General features: G+C 39.2%; 1 protein-coding gene across 1 annotated transcript; it reads right to left on the reverse strand.

The window, feature by feature from the left end:
* Positions 1-1631: 1631 nt before the first annotated feature.
* On the reverse strand, positions 1632-20365 carry mc1r (melanocortin 1 receptor). Its single transcript, XM_053678231.1, has 6 exons — positions 20067-20365; positions 17349-18315; positions 8345-8657; positions 4609-4717; positions 3774-3884; positions 1632-2955 (listed from the first exon to the last, which is right to left on the reverse strand). The coding sequence occupies exons 2-6, from the start codon at positions 18287-18289 to the stop codon at positions 1880-1882; spliced, it is 2550 nt and encodes an 849-aa protein (XP_053534206.1). The 5' UTR covers positions 18290-18315; positions 20067-20365; the 3' UTR covers positions 1632-1879.
* Between the last annotated feature and the right edge of the window lie 1397 nt (positions 20366-21762).

Consider the following 21762-nt stretch of genomic DNA (forward strand, 5'->3'; position numbering starts at 1 on the left):
GGCTCTAAATATTACAGAGCCCTCCTTTAAAGGCAGCTAGGGTGCGTCTTGTTTTTCTTTTTCATAGGCCTTGTGGTGTGCACCGGGTATAGCGTTGCTGCCTCACAGCTCCAGGGTATCCTGAGCTCGAGTTATTGTCTCAGTGGACGATCTGTGCATGTTCTGTCCATGTCCATGTGGGTTTCCACACCCACCTCCTAGGTGGATTGGCTGAGATAAATTGCCTCTAGGTGTTAATGTGTGTGTGCATGGTGCCCTGCAATGGACTGCTTCCCATCTAGAGTGTAGGCTCTGGATCCTGACCAGGATAAAGGACTCCACAAACGGAGACCTCTCTTTTCTGACAATTCAGACTGTTAGTGATGACAAATGTCGCCATTTCCCACATGTCCGTTTTCTATGTTTGTATTTGAAAAGATAATATTAACACTTAGATGATGGTAGATGGTAATAAGATTTTAATATACTGGTTTAGATTCTGCAATGCATAACAATATCAAGTTTTTTTTAAAGTTAATTTAATAATATTGAAGTGTTTATGGTCTTCAGCTGTCCAGATTTCCTGTTCCTGGCTGGTGTGTGTAGGCCCTGGTGCGGTCTTCAGCCTCAGGGTTCAGCGTGTTGTGCATTTTGAAATGCTTTTCTGCTCACCACCGTTGTCGAGGGTGGTTGTTTGAGTTGCCATGGCCTTCCTGTCAGCTTTCCGAGGCTGGTCTGGCCATCCCTCGGAGCTGCTGCTCACTGGATGACGATGTTTTTATTAGTTTTTAATTTTTTGCATTGTTCTGTGTGGGATCAACAATTTCCTCATGCATGTGTAGGTATGATTTGGAAATGTTCATATGCATATGTATCACTTTAATGACCACTCTTTATATTTATCAGTGAAATTGTGTCATTCCATGTGTTCCATTTGTGTCTCAGGGGTCTTGGCATGCATGGATCTAGTCCTCCATCTAACATACCCATTCACGTGCTCCTAAATTATGTAGCAACCATTGTTTTGTCTTTATTATCTGAAATGAGTCGCTAACGGGATTGTGAAGCGTTTGTGCTGCAGATGTAATCACGCTTTAGGTGTCCTAAGACTCCTGAGGTTTACAGAAAGTAAAAAAAAATGCACTTAATATACAAAGACTAACTTATAAATTGTGAGCAGTGTTGAGTTTTATCTATGATCGTGTTGTTTGAGCTGCACCTTACCAGCCACATAAGAGGAAACAAGCGTCTAAGCTGCAGGAAGTAAAGCCGTCAGAAGGGCCAGTGTGCTTATCAAAGCCTGCTCTGTTTGTGCATCTACTTCGTAGGCAGAAGGAAAACTGCATTGGTGTCAGCATGTGATCTTTCTAAGTGGGTCCACTTTGTCAGTGCCGAAAAAAGAGAGTGGAAGGGCTCTCTGGAGGATGTGTTCGCTCTTTACACTGTGTTCTTCATTTTTACGCTGTTCATGAGGTGCACTAATGACCTTCGGGGATGGGCGTTATTTTTAAACAGCATCTAGGTCATCTATACATAGGACAGTCATGAAGAAATCATTCAGGGAAACTTTATTTCATTTTGTATAAGACTGTGACTGTAAATTCAATACACGTGTGTTACTTGGAAAGATATCGCAGCCTGCACTCATGAAGTCCACTTGAAACACTGGTTTATTTAGGATTGGTCAGTGAACAACACTACAAATACAGCAAATACAGTACCATCAAGAAGCTGTTATGGTACAGTAAAGTGAATTTCTGCTGTAACTTGGCACAAATGGTTAACATGAAGTTTATTCTACCTGTAAGAGAAGTTTAAGATATTTTAGCCGGAAGAGTGATAAGAGGTCGGTATTACAGAAGGGTTGTTGTACATGTTATAATGGCTACTTTGTGAGTGTTTACTTTTGAATCTGGGCCTCTGACTCCTCCTCGTCATCCTCATACATCTCTCCCTCTTCCTCAGCCGTGGCGTCCTGGTACTGCTGGTACTCAGACACCAGGTCGTTCATGTTGCTTTCAGCCTCGGTGAACTCCATCTCATCCATGCCTTCGCCAGTGTACCAGTGCAAGAAAGCCTTACGTCTGAACATGGCTGTGAACTGCTCGGAGATGCGCTTGAAGAGCTCCTGGATGGCCGTGCTGTTGCCGATGAACGTGGAGGACATCTTGAGCCCCCGGGGTGGAATGTCGCACACAGCAACCTTCACGTTGTTGGGGATCCATTCGACAAAATAGCTGCTGTTCTTGCTTTGGATGGCCAGCATCTGCTCATCCACTTCCTTCATGGACATGCGTCCTCGGAAGACGGTGGCCACAGTGAGATAGCGGCCGTGACGTGGATCGCACGCAGCCATCATGTTTTTGGCGTCAAACATCTGCTGTGTGAGCTCAGGGACAGTAAGAGCGCGGTACTGTTGGCTTCCACGTGCTGTCAAAGGAGCGAATCCGGGCATGAAGAAGTGCAGGCGAGGGAAGGGTACCATGTTGACAGCCAGCTTGCGCAGGTCAGCGTTCAGCTGGCCTGGGAAGCGCAGCGAGGTCGTGACTCCACTCATGGTAGCCGAGACCAGGTGGTTGAGGTCGCCGTAAGTGGGCGTTGCCAGCTTGAGTGTGCGGAAGCAAATGTCGTACAGGGCTTCGTTGTCAATGCAGTACGTCTCATCTGTGTTCTCAACCAGCTGGTGGATGGAAAGCGTGGCGTTGTAGGGCTCCACCACTGTGTCGGACACTTTAGGGGAAGGGACCACGCTGAAGGTGTTCATGATGCGGTCAGGATATTCTTCTCTCACTTTGCTGATCAGCAGCGTGCCCATGCCCGAGCCCGTGCCCCCTCCGAGTGAGTGGGTGAGCTGGAAACCTTGGAGGCAGTCGCAGTTCTCGCATTCCTTCCGCACCACGTCCAGGACAGAGTCCACTAGCTCTGCTCCTTCTGTGTAGTGGCCTTTAGCCCAGTTGTTGCCTGCTCCACTCTGACCTGAAAACATAATTATAAAATAATGATCTTGGTAGTACATTATATAGCAGTTTATATCAGCAACTCGACAGGACTAGATTTAAGGAAAGTCCAGTGCAAATGTCCAGGGGTTAAACTGGAGCGCAAGGTTGCTGAGCTAAGCTTTAGTATTGCAATTTAATGAAGGTGTGAACTGACAGATTAACCTAAATGCATTAACCTTTACGTACCCTAGATTATTACTTTTGTGTGTTTTTTTTTTTCTGAAAGATCATTCCAAAGCTTTCCATCATAACTGTAGCTAGCTAACAAGCTAACAAACTTTGCATAGCCAGATGAAATTGTCACTACTAACTAAATCAACCGTGCCTTCACACAGTAGGTATATTTAATATGAATTTCATTCAATTGAATAGATAACTGTTCCTGTTTGGCCAATAGCCTGTTGCTAAATACAGGTACACTTAAAACCTAGCTAGCTAGCTATCTACAATAGCTAGCTACAGAACCGTAGACTTGCTAATCAGATAAACAGTTGAACAGAATTACAAACTGCACTGGATATTTAAATGAGATGGGGATTAAAAGAAAACATTATTAGCTATTTATAAAAGATGTAAGAAGACGCTAGTTTTCATTTAGCTAGATTTGCTCATTTTAATTTGATAAACACTTTGCTGTATCACGTATCTTTGGCAGGAAAGCATTAGAAGATATTCTGATACCGTTTTAAAGCCAAAACTGATTAATAAAGGCAGCTGAAAGCTGAAAAAGCCTGGTCATGCAACTGTAGCTGCTAAAGACCTCGGGACAGAGACAGGGTTGCATTATTTACAAACCAAAAATGAAGTTATCAGGTCTGAAGAGATGGCCAAAGGCTCCAGATCGTACACTATCCATGGTGCCTGGCTCCAGATCCACCAGGATGGCTCTGGGAACATATTTGGAGGCTGGAAAGAAATCAAACAAATGATGATTAATTTAAAAAAAAAAAAAAAAAACAACCTTGATATATTGTGCCCGATAATTGTGTTATTCAGCGTATGCGTATCATTACTCTTCTAAATTTCTTCTACATTTGTAGAAATAAAGGCAGCTTGAAGAAGGACAGGACTGTAACAGACAGAGGTAAAGATTTTGCTAGTCTTAGGACAGAGGACTTTGCAATATAACTATATGCTCTTATGTGTGTATACACTATGTGAGGAACTTGTTTTCCGGGTGTTCCACAATAAACGGGTGCGAAAATTAGAACGTGCCATTCATTACTAAATGAAAACTTGTAATCACTTGCAAATTTCTGCGTATAAAAAGATACAGTGGATAAAAAGAGAGGGTTTTGGGATAGAGTTAGCATTCAAACATTTTCTTACAACTCCTTTGATTTAAAAATGATCACAATCCAACCATATTACATATTGTGCTAAGCAAATCTGTCGTGCAAGTGAAATGTCCTAAATGTCCTCTTCTAATGTGTATGAATTTAAAGACAGCAGCATATTTCCAGACGTTCTTTCAGTTGTGTTGGAAAATGCCACTACAGTATTGCCCAGATACCACCTCGTCACAGTCGTCACCTTTCCTGATTGTTAATGAGAATATTATCTACGGTGAGCAAGTTCCTGCACTGGAAGGTTTTCCGTCTAGCGTTTTTCAGAGCTCATTCTGACTCACAGGAAGCTTCATTGTAGTAAACGCTGATCCTCTCCAGCTGGAGGTCTGAGTCACCCACGTAGTTTCCAGTGGGGTCGATGCCATGTTCATCACTGATCACCTCCCAGAACTGTAGAGCACAAAAACACAGCACACTGATCAGAAATGCCCGTTTAACTCACTCGTCTTCGGTAAAACACTATTCAGAAATCACATTGATCCCGTCATAGTTAGGTTTGTGAATATTAAGTATATTAGTAGCAGCATTAAGTCCATTTGGTCTGGACTAATTCGATTCTCCTGAAGCGGCCGTAAGAGCCGGGAGATTGATCTTCTAGAGACAGATGTAACAGGAGAGGCTAGTGATGTACTCCTGAGAGAAACACAGCAATCCACGGGGGACGAGTAATGGCACCAATCCAGCAAAGAGAAAAATGGAGGAGGAGAAAATTGTAAGAAAGCGGCAGGAAAAATGCTCATTTGCCATTTCCAATGATTGCGAAACATGTCCGGATTTACCTCTTAACCTCACCAGCCCATTTGAGTCCAGTCGTGGCTTAAAGTCGTAAATATTAAACATTAAATATGGTCAATATTTACGACTCAACATCCAGTGTGTGTGTGTGTGTGTGTGTGTGTGTGTGTGTGTGTGTGTGTGAGGGCGTGGTCTTGTCTAAAAAAAGGGGGGGGGGGGGGGCTGGGGGGTCAAGGTTAGAACATTTCTAACATTTTCAATCGGCTAAGATTGTATAAGCCTTGCAATGTGGCATTCAGGCGTTAGCTTTCTTTAGAAATTAGAGGAGCATGACTTAGCAGCTGATAGGAAAAAAAAGTACTTCTTCACTGGTGCTTTATGTGCGCTTGGAATCGTGTGACTGGATTTGAAAGAAACAAGAGGTGTGCTTTGAGCTTGTAAAGAGAAAAAAAAAAAGATCTGTATTCCAGACTGTTTCTGGGATTTGGGCTCTGACCTGGATATACGATTCTCCTTACAGTGATGATGTAACTGTTCCTTTGTGCTGAGAGCTGAGAACCACAGCTAGAAAGCGTACCATGGGAACAACAATGCAGAAATTGTTTCATATATCACCTTTGAACTTGGCTTTCAAGCTGCTTTTCTCCAAAAAATCAGGAACAAAAAGACTAAGACATGTACACATTGAGTTGCAGTGCAAAGCGTGCCAAGGGCATTGAGGGCACACTGTGTTAATGTCGTCCCCGTTACTGTTTGTGTGTGTGTGTGTGTGTAAGAAAGAGAAAGAAAACTGCAACAGGAAACAAAGAAACCTTCTTTTATGTCACGGCGTGGCTGAATTCTCAATTCTAATTAGTCAGAAGATGTTGAGAATTTTCTAGAACAGCGGCTCAGACAGTAGACCAGCGACAAATCTCATGTTTATTTCAATGCGCTCGTTTTAATATGTCATTGGCGTACAAGTCTAAGCATTCTTAATGTTTCTGAAGGGAACTGTAGGGCGGATGGTCCACATATTGTACCCATTTATTTAGCTGTTATTTGAAGTTTTTCCAAAACGGAAAACTCAGGACAGAGGAGTTCACGCTTTTGCAGTTTCTTTTAACGTGACAAACGTAACAATTTATCGTATTCGCTTCCAGACAGAGGAAAAAAGAAGCTAGTGAGGAAACTGTTTATAGCTTAGTTAGAAGCGTGGACGTTCCACAACATTAAGTACAACTATAAAGAGTTCGATGTGTTCTTCTTTAATAAATAAGAGTTGTAAGTGTTGGCAAATTACTGTTTTATAAGAAGAATAAAACATTTTTTTTTTTTTATGACATTGTTGTAGGACAGTAACAGCTACTCTTCTTCACATCAGGTATCATTTTGGTATCCGGTACTGTGACACTGTACTTGCTATCAGTATCGAAGTCAATATTATGGTATTGCAATAATCCTATTAGACTAGAGTATATCAACTCACAAGACTCTATATGTATTTAGCAGCCAGGCCCCATGTGATGTGATGCTTTTGTCTGTTGGGCCATGGCTCCCTCGTCTCCACCTCTGTCTCCATCGCTCCGACACTCCCTGTCTCCGTCAGTCTCTTACTCTAATTATCCTTTCTGTCCAACGCAGATGTGACTTGCCATCTAAATGGGTAATTAAGCATCTCTAAATGGCTTGGGCTTGCTTCTTAAATGTGGCAAGTATTCATTTCTTAAAGAGAGAGACAAAGAAGTCTCCATTAGTAACGTGGCGAAAGAAATCAAGCATTTGTTCCAAAACAGGCCAGAGACGTTGCTTTAATGTGCTGTAGACAAAAAGGAAAATGAAAGAAAGTGGTGTGAGGTAACTACTTTAACACCCCCGATCCTAATCAGAGTGTGTGTGGAAAACTGATGCAGCTCTTTCTCATAAAGGAAAGTAATGAAAGGGAAAGATTTGTGGTGTATTGAGCCAAGGTACCCTGCTGCAGACAGTATGAGATCACTGCATTATGTCAGTCGGCCCCCCCTCCGCTTTCCTTCCCCCACGACAGAAGGCCCTGACATATGCACTGTGACACAGGATATCTCTGCTTTGAATTAAGTGAGACCACCATCACGGTGGTGACGGAGTGAAACGGTCAGGACGATTTGCAGCATCGGTCCTCAGGTATCAGAACGAGATGTTAAACTGTAGACCTGTGAGACCTGCTGTAACACGGCACGTGGCGTTACATCTACGCATCACAGTTCTGGGATGATGAGTGAAGTTCTGAAGAACTTCAGAAGATCAGAAGAACGGATGACTGTGCTGTAAAATTTTCTGCACGAAATTCTCTCGGCTGAGACAAAGCAGGAGTGACGTAATATTTGTAATGCGATTCATTAGTTCTGCATAATGTGTTTTTCTTTCAGCTTACCTCATCATTAGGCAGAAACGAAAAGCGCGTCTGGGCAAGCGTTAGAACCATGACAAAGCATCTCATTATATCACAGGCTTCGGGATAAATCTATTAATCTAGAATACGGATTATACAGAAATACCTGTTACGTTATCTACAACAAATAAATCACTGTAATGTGGATTATGTCTAAAAAAAAAAAAAAAAAACTAACTTCTCAAACAACCCATTAGTTTTCTTTCACTCACGAAGAAAAGAAAACGAAGATGTGTGCAGTTTTGCAAGGACACTCATTATGCATTATGCAAAATCCTCACAATACTGACTATGTTCATTTATATGCCCACAAATGAAATCAAGTCAACCGCTGGCTGGTGGCGCAGCAGAGAAATGAACCTGTGCCTTTGTTCGATCGAGTCATGCGACAAAGAAGGACCTTGCGGCTTCATTACAGCTCCTAACAGCCTAATAGCCTTCATTTCCTTCCCTACTATTAAGAGATTGAAACGTTTTAATGTTTCTCGTCTCATAATTAAGCTAATGTCCTTGTTTAGGAACAAATTGATGCGCAATTGCGCATGTGCAAGCTGTAGCGCTTCCAGTTGTTTTTTTTTGTTTTTTGTTTTTTTTTAAACTCTGCGACTTTAAAATGCGTCTCTTATCTCGTTTTGAGAGAGCAGCTGTAATGACATGGGTGTGGTCTCAAATCATTTTGCGACCCACAACAGGACATGCTCTGTAACACCATAAAGAAGCTCCCACATTTCCAGAATGAAGCCTAATACACTAATCTATGAACTGCACCCCTTTCCGACAAAAAATGCTATTACATTTATTATTATTATTATTATTATTATTATTATTATTATTATTATTTTGAACATAAACAGTTATGAAAGCGTTTTTACCTTGGCTCCAATCTGGTTGCCGCACTGGCCGGCTTGGATGTGGACAATCTCTCTCATCCTCAGGGTGTGTGTGTGTGTGTGTGTGAGTGTGTGTATGTGTATGTGTGTGTGTGTATCTGTGTGCTGTTCTCTGTCTCCTCCTGCAAGTTGCCGGCGGAAAACTCGCACAGCTCGGACCGGCCTTTTAAAGCCCAGACGATGCTGATTTAACACATGTCCGGTGACGTCACTGAGCCAGGCAGGCGCTGGCCAATCAGAGGCTGCGGAGAAACCGACCGGCTGCAACCGGGGCGAGGCGGCAGCATCAGCACCACTACGTTACAAAGAACAGTCCATGGGTATTAAATGGGCAAATAAGTTTCGGGGGGGGGGGGGGGGGGGGGTATATTGCTAAAAAAAAAACTCGAAGTCAGAACAATAGGCTAATAAATCGCCTTTATTAAGTAGCAGGATTCTGAGTTGTGGTTACTTCCGGTGTGGTGTATGATGATCAAATTTGTTCCGGTGTAGGTGGTGCTGTGGTTTCAGGGCTACAACAAGCATGGAAGCATTTCTGCATCTGCTGCTGGGCTGGATTTAGGAAATAATGTTTGATTTTGAAGGATTGTATAGGCCATGCAGTTATAATAATAATAATAATAATAATAATAATAATAATAATAATAATAATAATAATAATTTTCCAGTTGATGGCGACAGATCCTGAGCCTATCCCGGGAACACTGGGTGTGAGGCAGGAATACACCCTGGATGGGATACCAGGGCACACACATACACACACATACACACACATACACACACACACACACACACACGCACACACACGCACACACACACACACACACACACACACACACACTGAGGGGCAATTAAGCATACCCAATCTCTCTACAAGTATGTTATTGGGATGTGTGAGGAAACTATAGAGTCTGGAGGAAACACACATAGACACGTGGAGAAACTTCACAGAGAGAGCACTTAACTCCAGATCAAACCTGGGATCATGAAGCTGTGAGGTGTACTAACTGGGAACTGTACAGTAATGCTACTATTATTAATACTACTACTACTACTACTACTACTAATAATAATAATAATAATAATAATAATAATAATAATAATAATAAAGAAAAGCTTAATGATATATGGTTTATTAATTACCCACTATATGTAAAGAAATTGATTTTTAAAAAATAATATTTTTTTTGCTTTTATCAAAATCTATTTTATAAGTATTATTTTCCACTTGTAGGTCAGAGCTGGCACCATTAGCTGTGTTCTCATTTAAAAAAAACAACCCTCCACATCAGCTTCCTGCTCTTTGTTCAGTGCATCTTGAATTCCCAAGGCCTCATCTCATTACGGTTTACTCGACCTGGCTCGTCACTGTAACAACACACTTATCCAGGCTGGAGGAAAATGAACAGTCAGTACAAATTCTGTAATGGAGAATCAGCATGGCAATGGTACAAAAAGGAAGAAAGGAAAAATCCCTGACTCACTCTGACCACGCCCACACCGAAGAACAGTTTTCACAAGGATCTAATATCAGATTCTTTAAACGCAATAGAAAGAAGCAAGAAGAGACACATCTGCTGTTGTATTTTCCTCTAAGGGAAACACACTGGCAATTTTGCCCACTCATGACTTCTGGCTAAAGCATAGTGTATTGATTTCTGGACCTGGAGGACAAAAGCAGCTGAGTGCCTAATTGAGCTGATCATTTTAACCCTCCTCATGGACAGATGGTGCCGCACAAAGACACCAGAAGGCGAGGATCCACCCATTTAGAGAGAATTTTGAGAAAGTGAGCCCCTTATGGACAATTAACCTACATGTGCTCGTGTAAGTGAATCAAATGTGAAGTTGCATTGCTCTGAAATTTCACTTGAACTCTGAGGTTAAAAAAAAAAAAGCCAAATGCACAACATGTGAAAATAAATGAATCCTGAAAAAAAAAAATCGTAAAACACATCCATGTGAAACAAGAAGATGACGAAAAAATCACGAAAAAATAAGAGCATATGCCTTACAAGTAAAAGATTAACGTGTCAAAATAAATGGACCATGTGAAAATAATAATAATAATAATAATAATAATAAGAAGAAGAAGAAGAAGAAGAATAAAGAAAGAATTTGATATGTATTGCTAGTGTAGGTGTGTGTTTTAGATGACACCTTTCCATTATAAACCTTCTGGAAAATATAAATAACCAGATTTTTTTTTTTTTTTTTACTGTATTGTTCCAGTGTTAGAAAGATGAATAAGACGCCAAAAGAACAGCTCTGGTATGACTTTTTTGGTATGTCATGTCTGTCTCATTTGAATATTATTGTGAGTGCAGTGGTTGTAGTTATGAAATTCTTTTATTTATAAGGAATAAAACACTACAGGTTGTGCTGTTAAAGGAAATTAATCAGCGACGAGATGGCATGATGAAGCAGTCAGTCTTACCACATAGAAGTTGGTTATTTTTCTATAACAGCACATCCTGAATATATTCCTGTTTGCCAACACTAACGTTTTTATTTATTATTCATGAATAACACACAATACTTTTTATCTGTTTATAGTTACAATTAATGTTCTAAAAAAAAAAAAAAAAAATGAATTCCTGTTATAGCAATAGCTTATGTTAGAGCGATTCGGCCTATGTACAGTCGTTCCCTCACCGGCCTCTCTTTCATTCTCGATTGATGGTAATAAAATATACACTGCAGCTTGTCTTGTAACTGCAAAGCCTAAACTCTTCTGGACTGAAGACGTCCCTGTGTTACAGCTTTACAGTACACCTAACTGTAGGACAAAGCGCTGACACTTGAGACTCCTACCATAAATGATAGGCCTACATAAACACCTACAGCAGATTTGACCATATCCATAATTCTATACATTTTTAATCTCTTATATTAGCTATACAAGTCCCTGCAAATGATCTGTTACTATAGAAACAATAACATATTAAAATGAGAACATTAATATTTCATATAAACCTGTAATTTGCATCTGCACTACTGTCAGAACTGCTGTTATAGAGGATGAATCAGCACTTTCTGACCAGTTGAGAATTCAACAGCAGTGTCACATATATATATACATATATATAGTCCCGCCAGGGCCCTGCGGGGGTTTCCTCCGGGTACTCCGGTTTCCTCCCCCAGTCCAAAGGCATGCATGGTAGGTTGATTGGCATGTCTAAAGTGTCCGTAGTGTATGGATGGGTGTGTGAGTGTGTATGTGATTGTGTCCTGCGATGGATTGGCACCCTGTCCAGGGTGTACCCCGCCTTGTTCCCGATGCTCCCTGGGATAGGCTCCAGGTTCCCCGTGACCCTGAAAAGGATAAGCGGTATAGAAGATGAATGGATGGATGTGTGTGTGTGTGTGTGTGTGTGTGTGTGTGAGTGTGTGTACATACACACATAAGTCACATGTTATTCGTTGAGTTTTGTTTTTCTTGATTTATGATATGCTATGAAACTGCAGCACTACAATAATATGGATGTAGTAAATCAAATCCTTTACAGTGTCATACTTTATTGTGTGTGTGCTTGTTTTCAACATGCAACAGTGTGAACGAAGAAATGCAAACTGACTACAGCCACGTAAAACTTGTTATGGAGGACAGAACTAGAGCTATAAAACCTATCAATTTAAAAAAGAAATGAAATGATGTGTTCACATCACACATCAAAAGAAATGAGCGAGAAAAAGAAAATAAAGTGGACTACAGTATGCTCTAGTGGCCAATGTGTGTCAGAGTTCCTTGGAGGTAAAACACAATATACCACATGACAAACTGATCCCCTTCCATCTAACTGACTTTGTAAACAGCCAACTAGTTACAATCAAAGATGACATGCAGTAACATTAAGAGAAATGGAACTCTAATCAGTTATAAGGGTTGAAGCTTTTAATACACGACCTGAACAGAAACATTTGGGGAAACAGTGAAACATACTGCATACATGGATTATTTAAAACAATCCCGCTTAAATAAAAATAAAAGCCGAATGAAAACATTGAAATAAATAAAAGATTGTATGAATGAACTGTATGAATTATTATTATTATTATTATTATTATTATTATTATTATTATTATTATTATATATTTGCGCATCAACAACTACAAAAACATTAACTTAACAAGAATCAAAGAAAACTAAACAATTCTAGAGAGTGACAGATATTGAATAGCAAAAAAAAAAAGAGAAGAGAATATAATCTGGCATAAATTTGCATATTGATTAGGAGTAAATATAGAGATATTGATGTGTTGTTCAGATAGGTGTATGTTATGCTATATGTGAGTTTACAACATTTAAGGGTCCTGTGGTTGTTCCTCTGGGGGGAGCCCTTAAAGGTTCTATGTAGAATCATACAACAATTTTTCCCTATCAGAAAGGGTTCCGTTAGTTGTACCATGAACCGCTGACAAACCTTGAAGAACACTTTAGAGGAAACAAACTACCAAGACAGTTTAATTTAAAGTTGCATTTAAAATAATTACCAATATTTTGGAGGGGCGCATGGCGGCTTAGTGGTTAGCATATTTGCCTCGCACATCCGGGGTTGGGGGTTTGAACCCCCCGTGCGGAGTTTGCATGTTCTCCACGTGCTTTGAGGGTTTCCTCGAGGCACTCCCGTTTCCTCCCCCAGTCCAAACATGCACCGTAGGCTGGGATAGGCTGCGTGATACGGATAAATGATTAAATGTATGGATGGACCAATCATTTGGAGTTTGTATCACATTACTACCAAGTTAATAGGTGTACTCTTAGAAAAAAAAGGGTTCTTCAAATGTTCTCTATCGTTGGATAACTCGTTGGTTCTTTGGATAATTAAGGATAATTCAAGTAAATAGTGTTCTGCTTTGTTGTAGAGTTCTACATAGAAACGTTAAAGGTTTCCAAGGGATAACCAAACCAAATGTTCTATATCCTTCGAAGCATATCATGAAGCCTATTTAGTTTTAACTTAATGTTAGCCAGATTTAAAGTTATTTGAATAGCTAATCAACTCTGTTGATTAAGGAACCATCTGGAACCATTAAGGGGTCTCAAAGAGGGACAACTTAAAAAATTATTTAGGGTTCTAAATGGAACCTTTCTTTCAAACAATAGTGATCTTTTCCATAGTGTTGTGAAACTGAGAAAGTATTTTATAGCACTGTATATCCGAGTCTTCTGGAATAATGTTTTTTTTTTTGTTTGTTTGTTTTTCAGCACAGTACAGACAGAGTTCTGAACGTTACGTGAGTCAGGGAGGTAATTAAGGCCATTCATTACTGCATTCCACAGGAAGGAGGGTCATATGACTGCTTTGGCAGATTACAGTACGGTCAGACACAGAAGGGATCTTGATCCCTTGATCTTGATGGAATAAGAATGAATATAATAGGAATAGTAACAGCAATAGTAAATCACCTTTACACTGTAATTTGTATCCATTTAAAGTATTAAATTATACAATGAAGAAACCACAGTATATATTTCACAGAAGTCAGAGGGTTACTTCAGTCTAAAAGGTGACTAAACATCATGCAGTTTGGCCTGAAATGTAACCTTACCATATTTACGAGTATACACATCCTTACTAATATTTAATCCGAGTTATGTTCTATAGATGTTCCTTCATTTTCAAAATCATTTTCCTGTCTTTTTTTTTTGTTTTTTTTTTGGTGGTGTCGTTATGCCTGTGTTTCCAGAATTACTGAATGAACACTTTGATATCTTTTTATCCCCTTCTCAAAGATATCTCCCCTGTGAAAGGTCGTTATGTTCTATTTTAGATCATGTGATTGCTGTTTTTCCCAATTCCCGTTGAATAACTCTCACAGCAAACAGCTTGTGAGTTTGAGCCGGCTTTGAACTTTTCATGCCTTAAAGAGTTTTTAAACACATCAAATAAACTAATGGGGGTGCAAACTTTCGAGCTCGGTAATAAAGCCATTGCTAAACTTTTACTGTTACACTTAGACTCGGATAGCTGTGATATTTGGGATGTTGTTTTAATCCGACCATTAAGTGAACATGAGTTCTTGTTTTGTAGATAAATTGTAGGTGTATATTCACACGTACTTCATAACAAAACATCGATGAGAGTCACATGAAAGAGCAAAACGAACTTTTGGCTTACGTTTCCTGCCCCGAGCCACAGTCATGTGAAGGAAGCTTCTGTCTGATGTCTATAAATGATTGAGAAAAAAAAAAAAACCTTGTTAAAAATAAAGAGTTTATTTACCAAATCTTCTTCAAATCTGGGGCCTACACCGCCACAGGGGCAGTTACACAGGCGGTCTAATGAAAGGGTCGTACACGCTCACTGAACTTACAATAGGGTGTTTAAGATGTGTACTTTATATATCAAGTCAAACTTTATTTATAGAGCACATCAAAAGACAACAAAAGTTGACCAAAAGTGCTTTACAATAACAATTATAGTATCCATAGACAATGGCAATAAAGACAAAAATAACAACAGTACGTTTAAATGAATCAAAAGCTACACAAAAAAAAGTCTTAAGACTAACTGTAAAAACACTCGATGTTTGAGACTCTGATATTAAAAGGTAGACGGTTCCAGAGATTACGGGGAGCAACAGAAAAAGCCCCCTTAGATTTAAAACAAAGAACAGATAATACAAGTTGACTATATGCTCTTAGTGTACGGCTGAAAGAGATCACAGATATAGTCAGGAGCCATTTTGTTCAGTGCCTTACACAAAGCAGGTGGGAACTGAACCCCCGACCACGGAGGTATGAGGGAAAGTGCTAAACACTTTCAGTTCATTTGTACTGATTTGTATGAATATGAACAAAATAAAGTATGTATCCACATACATAAACAAAAATATGTTTAAAAATGAACCAATCAACATCATTAGGACTGTGTTGCAAAGCCGTTGTTTACTATTACAGCTTCAAGATGTCTGTGGTAAGAAATAAGCAGCTTTCCGCAGAGTTGTGGTTTCATTTCGGCCCATTTCTCTTGGCAGATCATCTTCAATTCCCCTCAATTTCATAATCCTCCATAAATAAAGGCAGGAGATTGGCTAGGGCATGCAAACGCCTAAACCTTCTTTTTTAGAAACCAGTCTTGAGTTAATTTGGATGTATGTTTCAGGTCTTTGTCTTGTTGAAATGTTGAACTTCTCCCCAGATTCAGTGTCTTGGAGGATAAGATTAAATTCTCCTCTAGTATATCCTCCTACATCTGTTCATGTTTTCTTACTGTTTACAGAGGAACAACCCCATATCATGATGCTCCCACCACCGTGCTTTACTGTGGGCGTGGTGTTCTTGTCTCAATGCATTTAGACACAAATTGTTGTTGTTTGGATGGATCTGGATGTTTAAGATCTTTGCTATGGCTCTGTTTCAAGTTGAGTGTTTAGTAATGTCGTCCATGGGAACTTTAGAAAGCTCCTTCATCATGATTGTTACTATTTATATGAAAGAATTGTTTTTTTTTTTGCAGCATTTGTATCTAGCACGTGATTTAGTTTAGCGTTTTTAACATTTACAGCTATATTTTAATACCTAGCACTTTTAGTATTCTAAACATATCTTTGGTTATGATTTTAAATACATACTTCTTTTTTTTTTTAACTCATATTTAAAAATACAAAGTCAAAAGACATTACGCATGTAAACCTGAAGTGGATATATACACTGGAAGTATATTAAATAACAAAAACAAAAAAGTGTCTTATTACTTATATCCCCTCATTATACATACATACATAATGTATATATTATTATGTACACACTGTGCAAAACACCTTTTGTAAAATGATCTAAATCATTTAGCGCTACGCCTCTGCTGTCACTATTTTACATTTATGGGTCTTTAATTTAGTGACTTGGAAAGTTCTGCTTTTCTAAAAAGTGCTTTTCCCACACTGGAGAACTAGTCTTCATGTCGCATGCAGCTGAGCACAATCTATTTATTGCCTTAATTATGTTGCCCGCAGCAACACCTCGTGATGCGGTTTAAACAAATCTAACAAAAAAAAAAAATTCATATTTCAAAGTCCCAGATGAATGAGTACAAATCGTATTTAATAGCAGAAGATAAAACGAACATTTAAAAAAAAAAAAAAAAAAAAACAAGCACCGTATTAACGATGCTAATTCGATAGCACAAAAAAAGAAAGATTTTGCGTTAAATACTTATGAAGTTTGTAACAAAACAATTTTTTTTTTTTGGAGAAAAATCTGTTAATATTTTGTTAAGCTAGTAAGGAAAGACTTTAAAGAAATACTGGGGGGTGGGGGGGTGAACAAAACAGTTTCCGACTCAACGACACAGCTTCTTATTTATCTAAATGTCTGCTCACAGCTTGATCGTGATCTACTTGCCTTAAAATCTTCAGTCACTTCATAAAAGATTCTTCTCGTATGAAAATCACATGATGATTCTAATATTTTTGTTCACAAAATCACCAGTAACAAGAAAGCCATCATCTTAATAAAGTTTAACGTTGAATACGAGCCAAATGCAGTCGTTACTGAAGTGAAGAGTTATTAAAAGGTTTTAGTTTTAAAAGGGTATCCTAGGAATTATCTTCTCAACATAAAATTCAGACATTTCTCTGAAAGAATAAATAAATACATCTCCAAAAAATCTCCCAGATGGAGTGTCAGACATGATGATGAGATGACGGTGATGAGGATAATAAGCGTTATCTTGAATAGTGTCCGACGGACATCGTCACACGCCAATTTAACTGGATTAAAAATCAACCGTTGCATTTAATTAGAGCTGATGCTGAATCGTGAGAAGTCAGCATTCAGTTATTTTTATGCCATCATCACTGTAACAGCCAAATGGTCCTATTTCTTCAGTCCAGTTTGCATAAGTGCATTATTTTAGTCCTTGAAATAGATAAATAACGAAGGTTGTAATTAAATTTAGAAGTCAAACGTCTACCCGTCAATCTCGCGGCCTTTACGGGCGTAAACTGTACACTATGTCTGCTGTTTTCTCTCAATGGATCTTAAATAACAAAGCACCAAGAGCACAAAACTATTTCCTTAAGCGTCTTTCGCAGTTCTTGACTCCGATACGCGTAAATCAAAGGGTCTATGAGAGAGTTGCATATAATGAGGATTAAGAAGAGGTTGAAATGGCTGAAGTAGCACTTGCAATAAGGGTTTGTTGGACACGTCAGGATTAGGATCAGATGCAGGAAGAATGGACCCCAGCAAATGATGAAAACCCCTAACAGGATGGTCAGCGTGATGGCGCCTTTCATGCTGGTGGCCTGGCGCCGGTTTTTATCGAGCGCCATGATGCGTTTGGAGTGCACGTGCGCCAGGATGAACATGTGCAGATAGAGCACCGCTGTGAAAACCAGCGTGATGCCGAAGAAGGTCACGAGACAGGCGATGACTGCGTTGTCAGTGTGGTAGATGATAAACAGCGAGCTGGAGGTGATGCTGGTCAACCAAACCATCGCAATGATGGTGATGGCACGCTGTGTGGTCATTATGCTGTGGTAGCGCAAGGCGTAGAAGATGGTGATGTAGCGATCGGCTGCGATGGTGCACAGGAAGGACAACGAGGACACCACAGAGCTGCAGATCATGATGTCGATGACGTTGTCCAGGTGACGCAGCATCCTTGCCGTCACACTCAGAAGGCCGTGGTCCGTGAGTAGCATGAACATCGTCTCCACCACGTTGCTCACGCTGACCAGCATGTCGGACACGGCGAGGCAGCAGATGAAATAGTACATCGGAGAATGCAGGTTTCTGTTCTTGATGATGGCTGCAACAACCAGAATGTTCTCTACCAGGCTTATCAATCCCAGCATCAGGAACAGTTCCTGAGGGATCATGATCTGGGTGATACCCGTCATGTTTGTGTCACTGGGAGTCACATTGAGGGTGACATTGTCCATGTAGTCCATACTCAGGCTGGGCTCCATGGTGTTCATGGTGAAGCAGTGGTTTGTCTCTAAAACTGTAACATATTGAGATAGCATTAGATAGAGACCTTCTGTACTACATCATAACTTTTGTTGATTACTGAAACACATTTGTTGTAAAATGCTGTAAAAGCCGACAATAAAACAGTACCAAGAAGCACACTTTAAGGAAGTGAAGAACGTTCCAAAGAACTATCCAAAGAACGCCTAAGGAACCCTTTTTTCTAAGAGCAAAGATACATACACTCTTACCAAAAAGGGTTGTATTCTGTTGTAGAAATCTACATAAAAGCTTTATGGGTTCCTCCAGAGGGACAAACCAAAGAACCCTATAGAGTGTTATATGGAACCTGTTTATTGATGGACAGACAGATGGTCAAACTTACACTCTTAGGAAAAAGGTTCTTTCATTTGTCCCAGTGGGGAAACCCTTAAAACTTTTATTCCACCAAAGGAACAGAACAAAAACCAATCAACAGGTTCTAGACTTTCACCGGAACTAAAAGGCCCAAACCTGTTCCAGCATGACAATGCCACTGTGCACAAAGCGAGCTCCATGAAGACATGGTTTGCTAAGGTAGGAGTTGAAGAACTCGAGTGGACTGCACAGAGCCCTGACCTCAACCATACTGAACACCTTTGGGATGAACTGGAACACTGAATGTGTGCCGGGCCTCCTCGATCTCTCAATATGAGAGATTGTTGTGACATGCAGAGTAATCAGTACTTCTCAGATGTTCCTTCAGCTCCTTTGATGTTGACGTAGGTCTCTTGTCAGCCTCCCTGGTAATTTGTTGTCTTTTCCTTTTGTAAATTTTTTGTGGGACGTCCTGCTTTTAGTAATGCCACTGTGGTACCCCATTTTCTCCACTTCTTAATGATGGCCTTCACTGTGTTCCATGGGATATCTAATGTTTTAGAAATTCTTTTAGACCTCTCTCCTGATCGATACCTCGACAATTGAGACACCCTACACGCTTTACAAGCTCTTTCCAGACCACAGCTTCAGCAGTCGGATGAAACCAAGATGATGTGAAGAGCATCCTACAGCGACAGTTGGTCTTTATTTAGGGTTAATCATAATAATAAATTTCATTCATGACAGTTGTATGATAATTACTTTTAAACATGAGACTGAATGTGATTGGTTCATTCTGAACACATCCCCAATTATAAAAGGGTGCGCACACTTATGCAACCAGGTTACCTCATGCAACTTTTTTTTAATTATTATTATTATTATTATTTCTTATTTTTCCCTGAAATATTTCTGATTGTTTTTAAAATAAATACATTTCACATTGATGGTGGAAAAAGTTCTGGTTCTTTGGATAGTTAAAAGATCTTTGTGTCTTTTTTTGGACGTGTTCTAATAAAAAATAAAAATACAAAAATTAAAAAAAAATGTGTGCAGATTTTTTTTTATTCAAATTTGCTCATTTTAATTAAAACAACATACACTTTATAGAGCCAAAGGTTGAGAAATACTAGGAACATTGGTGTACAAATATAAAACAATTCAAGACTTTGATTTGAATTGAAGAGTCAGACATAGCTTTTTAACTCTCCCTTTATTTTTAGGCAGTATTATATAGTCACAATTCACATAAAGTATTCAATCGCAAATGACATATTTCTGACATTAACTTTTGATTAAAAAAATACAAAAGTTGACATGACATAACATTCCTACTGAACAAAACCAGTGTTCCCCATTCCGAATACTAACACTAACTTGATGAACGCCGACATGTTACAAAATTGAATTAAAACATATTTTCCCTACCTTTATCCTGAGGTTAAATCCACAAGCAGACACGTCGAGCTTCAAAAGAGAAAATCTGAAAATTCTCTCACTTTCACCTGAGCTGCAAGTTGCGCTTTTTGTTACTTTGTTTGCGCAAGTTACTTTGTTGTTGTTGTTGTTTTAATTTTCAGAATGATGAACAGCTCACTTGTAACGTGAACGCCTCCCAAACATATCCTAAATGTCTATTCCGGTTTATTAAAATATCTATGAAGTAGATTAATGTAGGCCTATTCGTGTCCCTTGAGGTAAACCTAAATGGATAAAAGTACAGTACGTTCGGTGCTGTTCTAAATGTTGCTTTTAAAATAAACAAACTCCTCCTTTTCTCGTGCTGAAAATCAAGAGAGAGAGAGAGAGAGAGAGAGAGCGAGAGCGAGCGATCCGGCTGTGTTCCAATCCGCGTCTTACTCCATCGCACATGGTGACTATTTTGGCATAATATATTTTGTCACACTTTTCAGTGTGCTACTGTGCGGTTTGGGACGCAAGTCCATCTTCAGCGTCTAGTCTAAAGCCTTAATTATCACGGATTATGGGGTCTGTCTGTCTATCTGTCTGTCTGTCTATCTATCTATCTATCTATCTCATGTATCTATCTATCTCAGTAAAAGAACTCTGGGGTTCTTAAAGTTCAGTTTTAACAGACACAAAGATAAAGTCCACCTATTGTTAGGTCAGCAGCTGAGAGCAAAAGTTTGCATCCCTTTATAGAATCCAGATCAAATCACAAAGAGGGTTTTTGTTCATTGTTAAATCGGTTCAATTGGTTCGTTCTGCTAAATATATTGTAAGTATACACTACTGTAAGTTAACTACCAAGTAAATGAAGAAAACGTACTTGGATTGATTACGTTAATATAATGAATACATGAATATTACAAGTTTATTATTATTATTATTATTATTATTATTATTATTATTAATACCAGTTTACTCAGACTACTCAAAAATATTTTTTTTCCTCTGGTTATGCTATTGTATATAGATATAAAGTATGTTCAGTATAATAGAATATACTAGATAGATAGATAGATAGATAGAGACTTGTTAATTATTTACCTGTTTTACAAATAACTATAACATGCAGTTAGAAAAGACAGGATGCAACTGTGTAAAATTGAGAATTATTATTCTTAATTTTTGAGGGAAATCTAGGAATCAAATTCATGAAACATAGCAGGGGTCAAGGTGCAGCCAGACAGGGTAATCATGGGCAGATCCATACTCAGAAAAGTAACACTGGAAAAAGCCTTAGGGAAGTATAACTGTAAACAAAGACCAGGGACTGTAGGAAACTAACCGTCACTAACACACACTATAGTGATGTATATAGTATGAGACAAATGAACATGCGGCTTTATAAATACAAACTTATCAAGAGGAGAACTCGGAACAGGTGCATACATTAGGTAACTGACCAATAACGGGACAGGGGCGGAGACAGGATTCGAATATAGACTAGTGGCAGTGTGAACAAGCACAAGCACACGGAGTGAACTCGAAACAAAAATGCAACACTTGTTATGTTTTGAACTATGCAGCACACTGAAATAGGTTTTATAATATCAACAATAAAGATAGCAACGCTGCTTAAAAATAAAAAAAAAATGTTGATTTATTTTATGTTAAGTATTTGGTGTGCAGTCCATGATTATACAATTCAAAAACACTG

Source organism: Ictalurus punctatus, chromosome 4, assembly GCF_001660625.3.
Source record: "Ictalurus punctatus breed USDA103 chromosome 4, Coco_2.0, whole genome shotgun sequence".
NCBI classification, from domain to species: Eukaryota; Metazoa; Chordata; class Actinopteri; order Siluriformes; family Ictaluridae; genus Ictalurus; species Ictalurus punctatus.

What these genes read in the sequence shown, in the direction of transcription:
- mc1r (XM_053678231.1), bottom strand. Translation starts at nt 18,289, where the DNA reads ATGAACACCATGGAGCCCAGCCTGAGTATGGACTACATGGACAATGTC. An exon ending in GCAACCAGATTGGAGCCAAG is followed by an intron (nt 4,718 to 8,344) that starts GTAAAAACGCTT and finishes TGTGCTCTACAG; the next exon opens with TTCTGGGAGGTGATCAGTGA. An exon ending in ACCTGATAACTTCATTTTTG is followed by an intron (nt 2,956 to 3,773) that starts GTTTGTAAATAA and finishes TTATGTTTTCAG; the next exon opens with GTCAGAGTGGAGCAGGCAAC.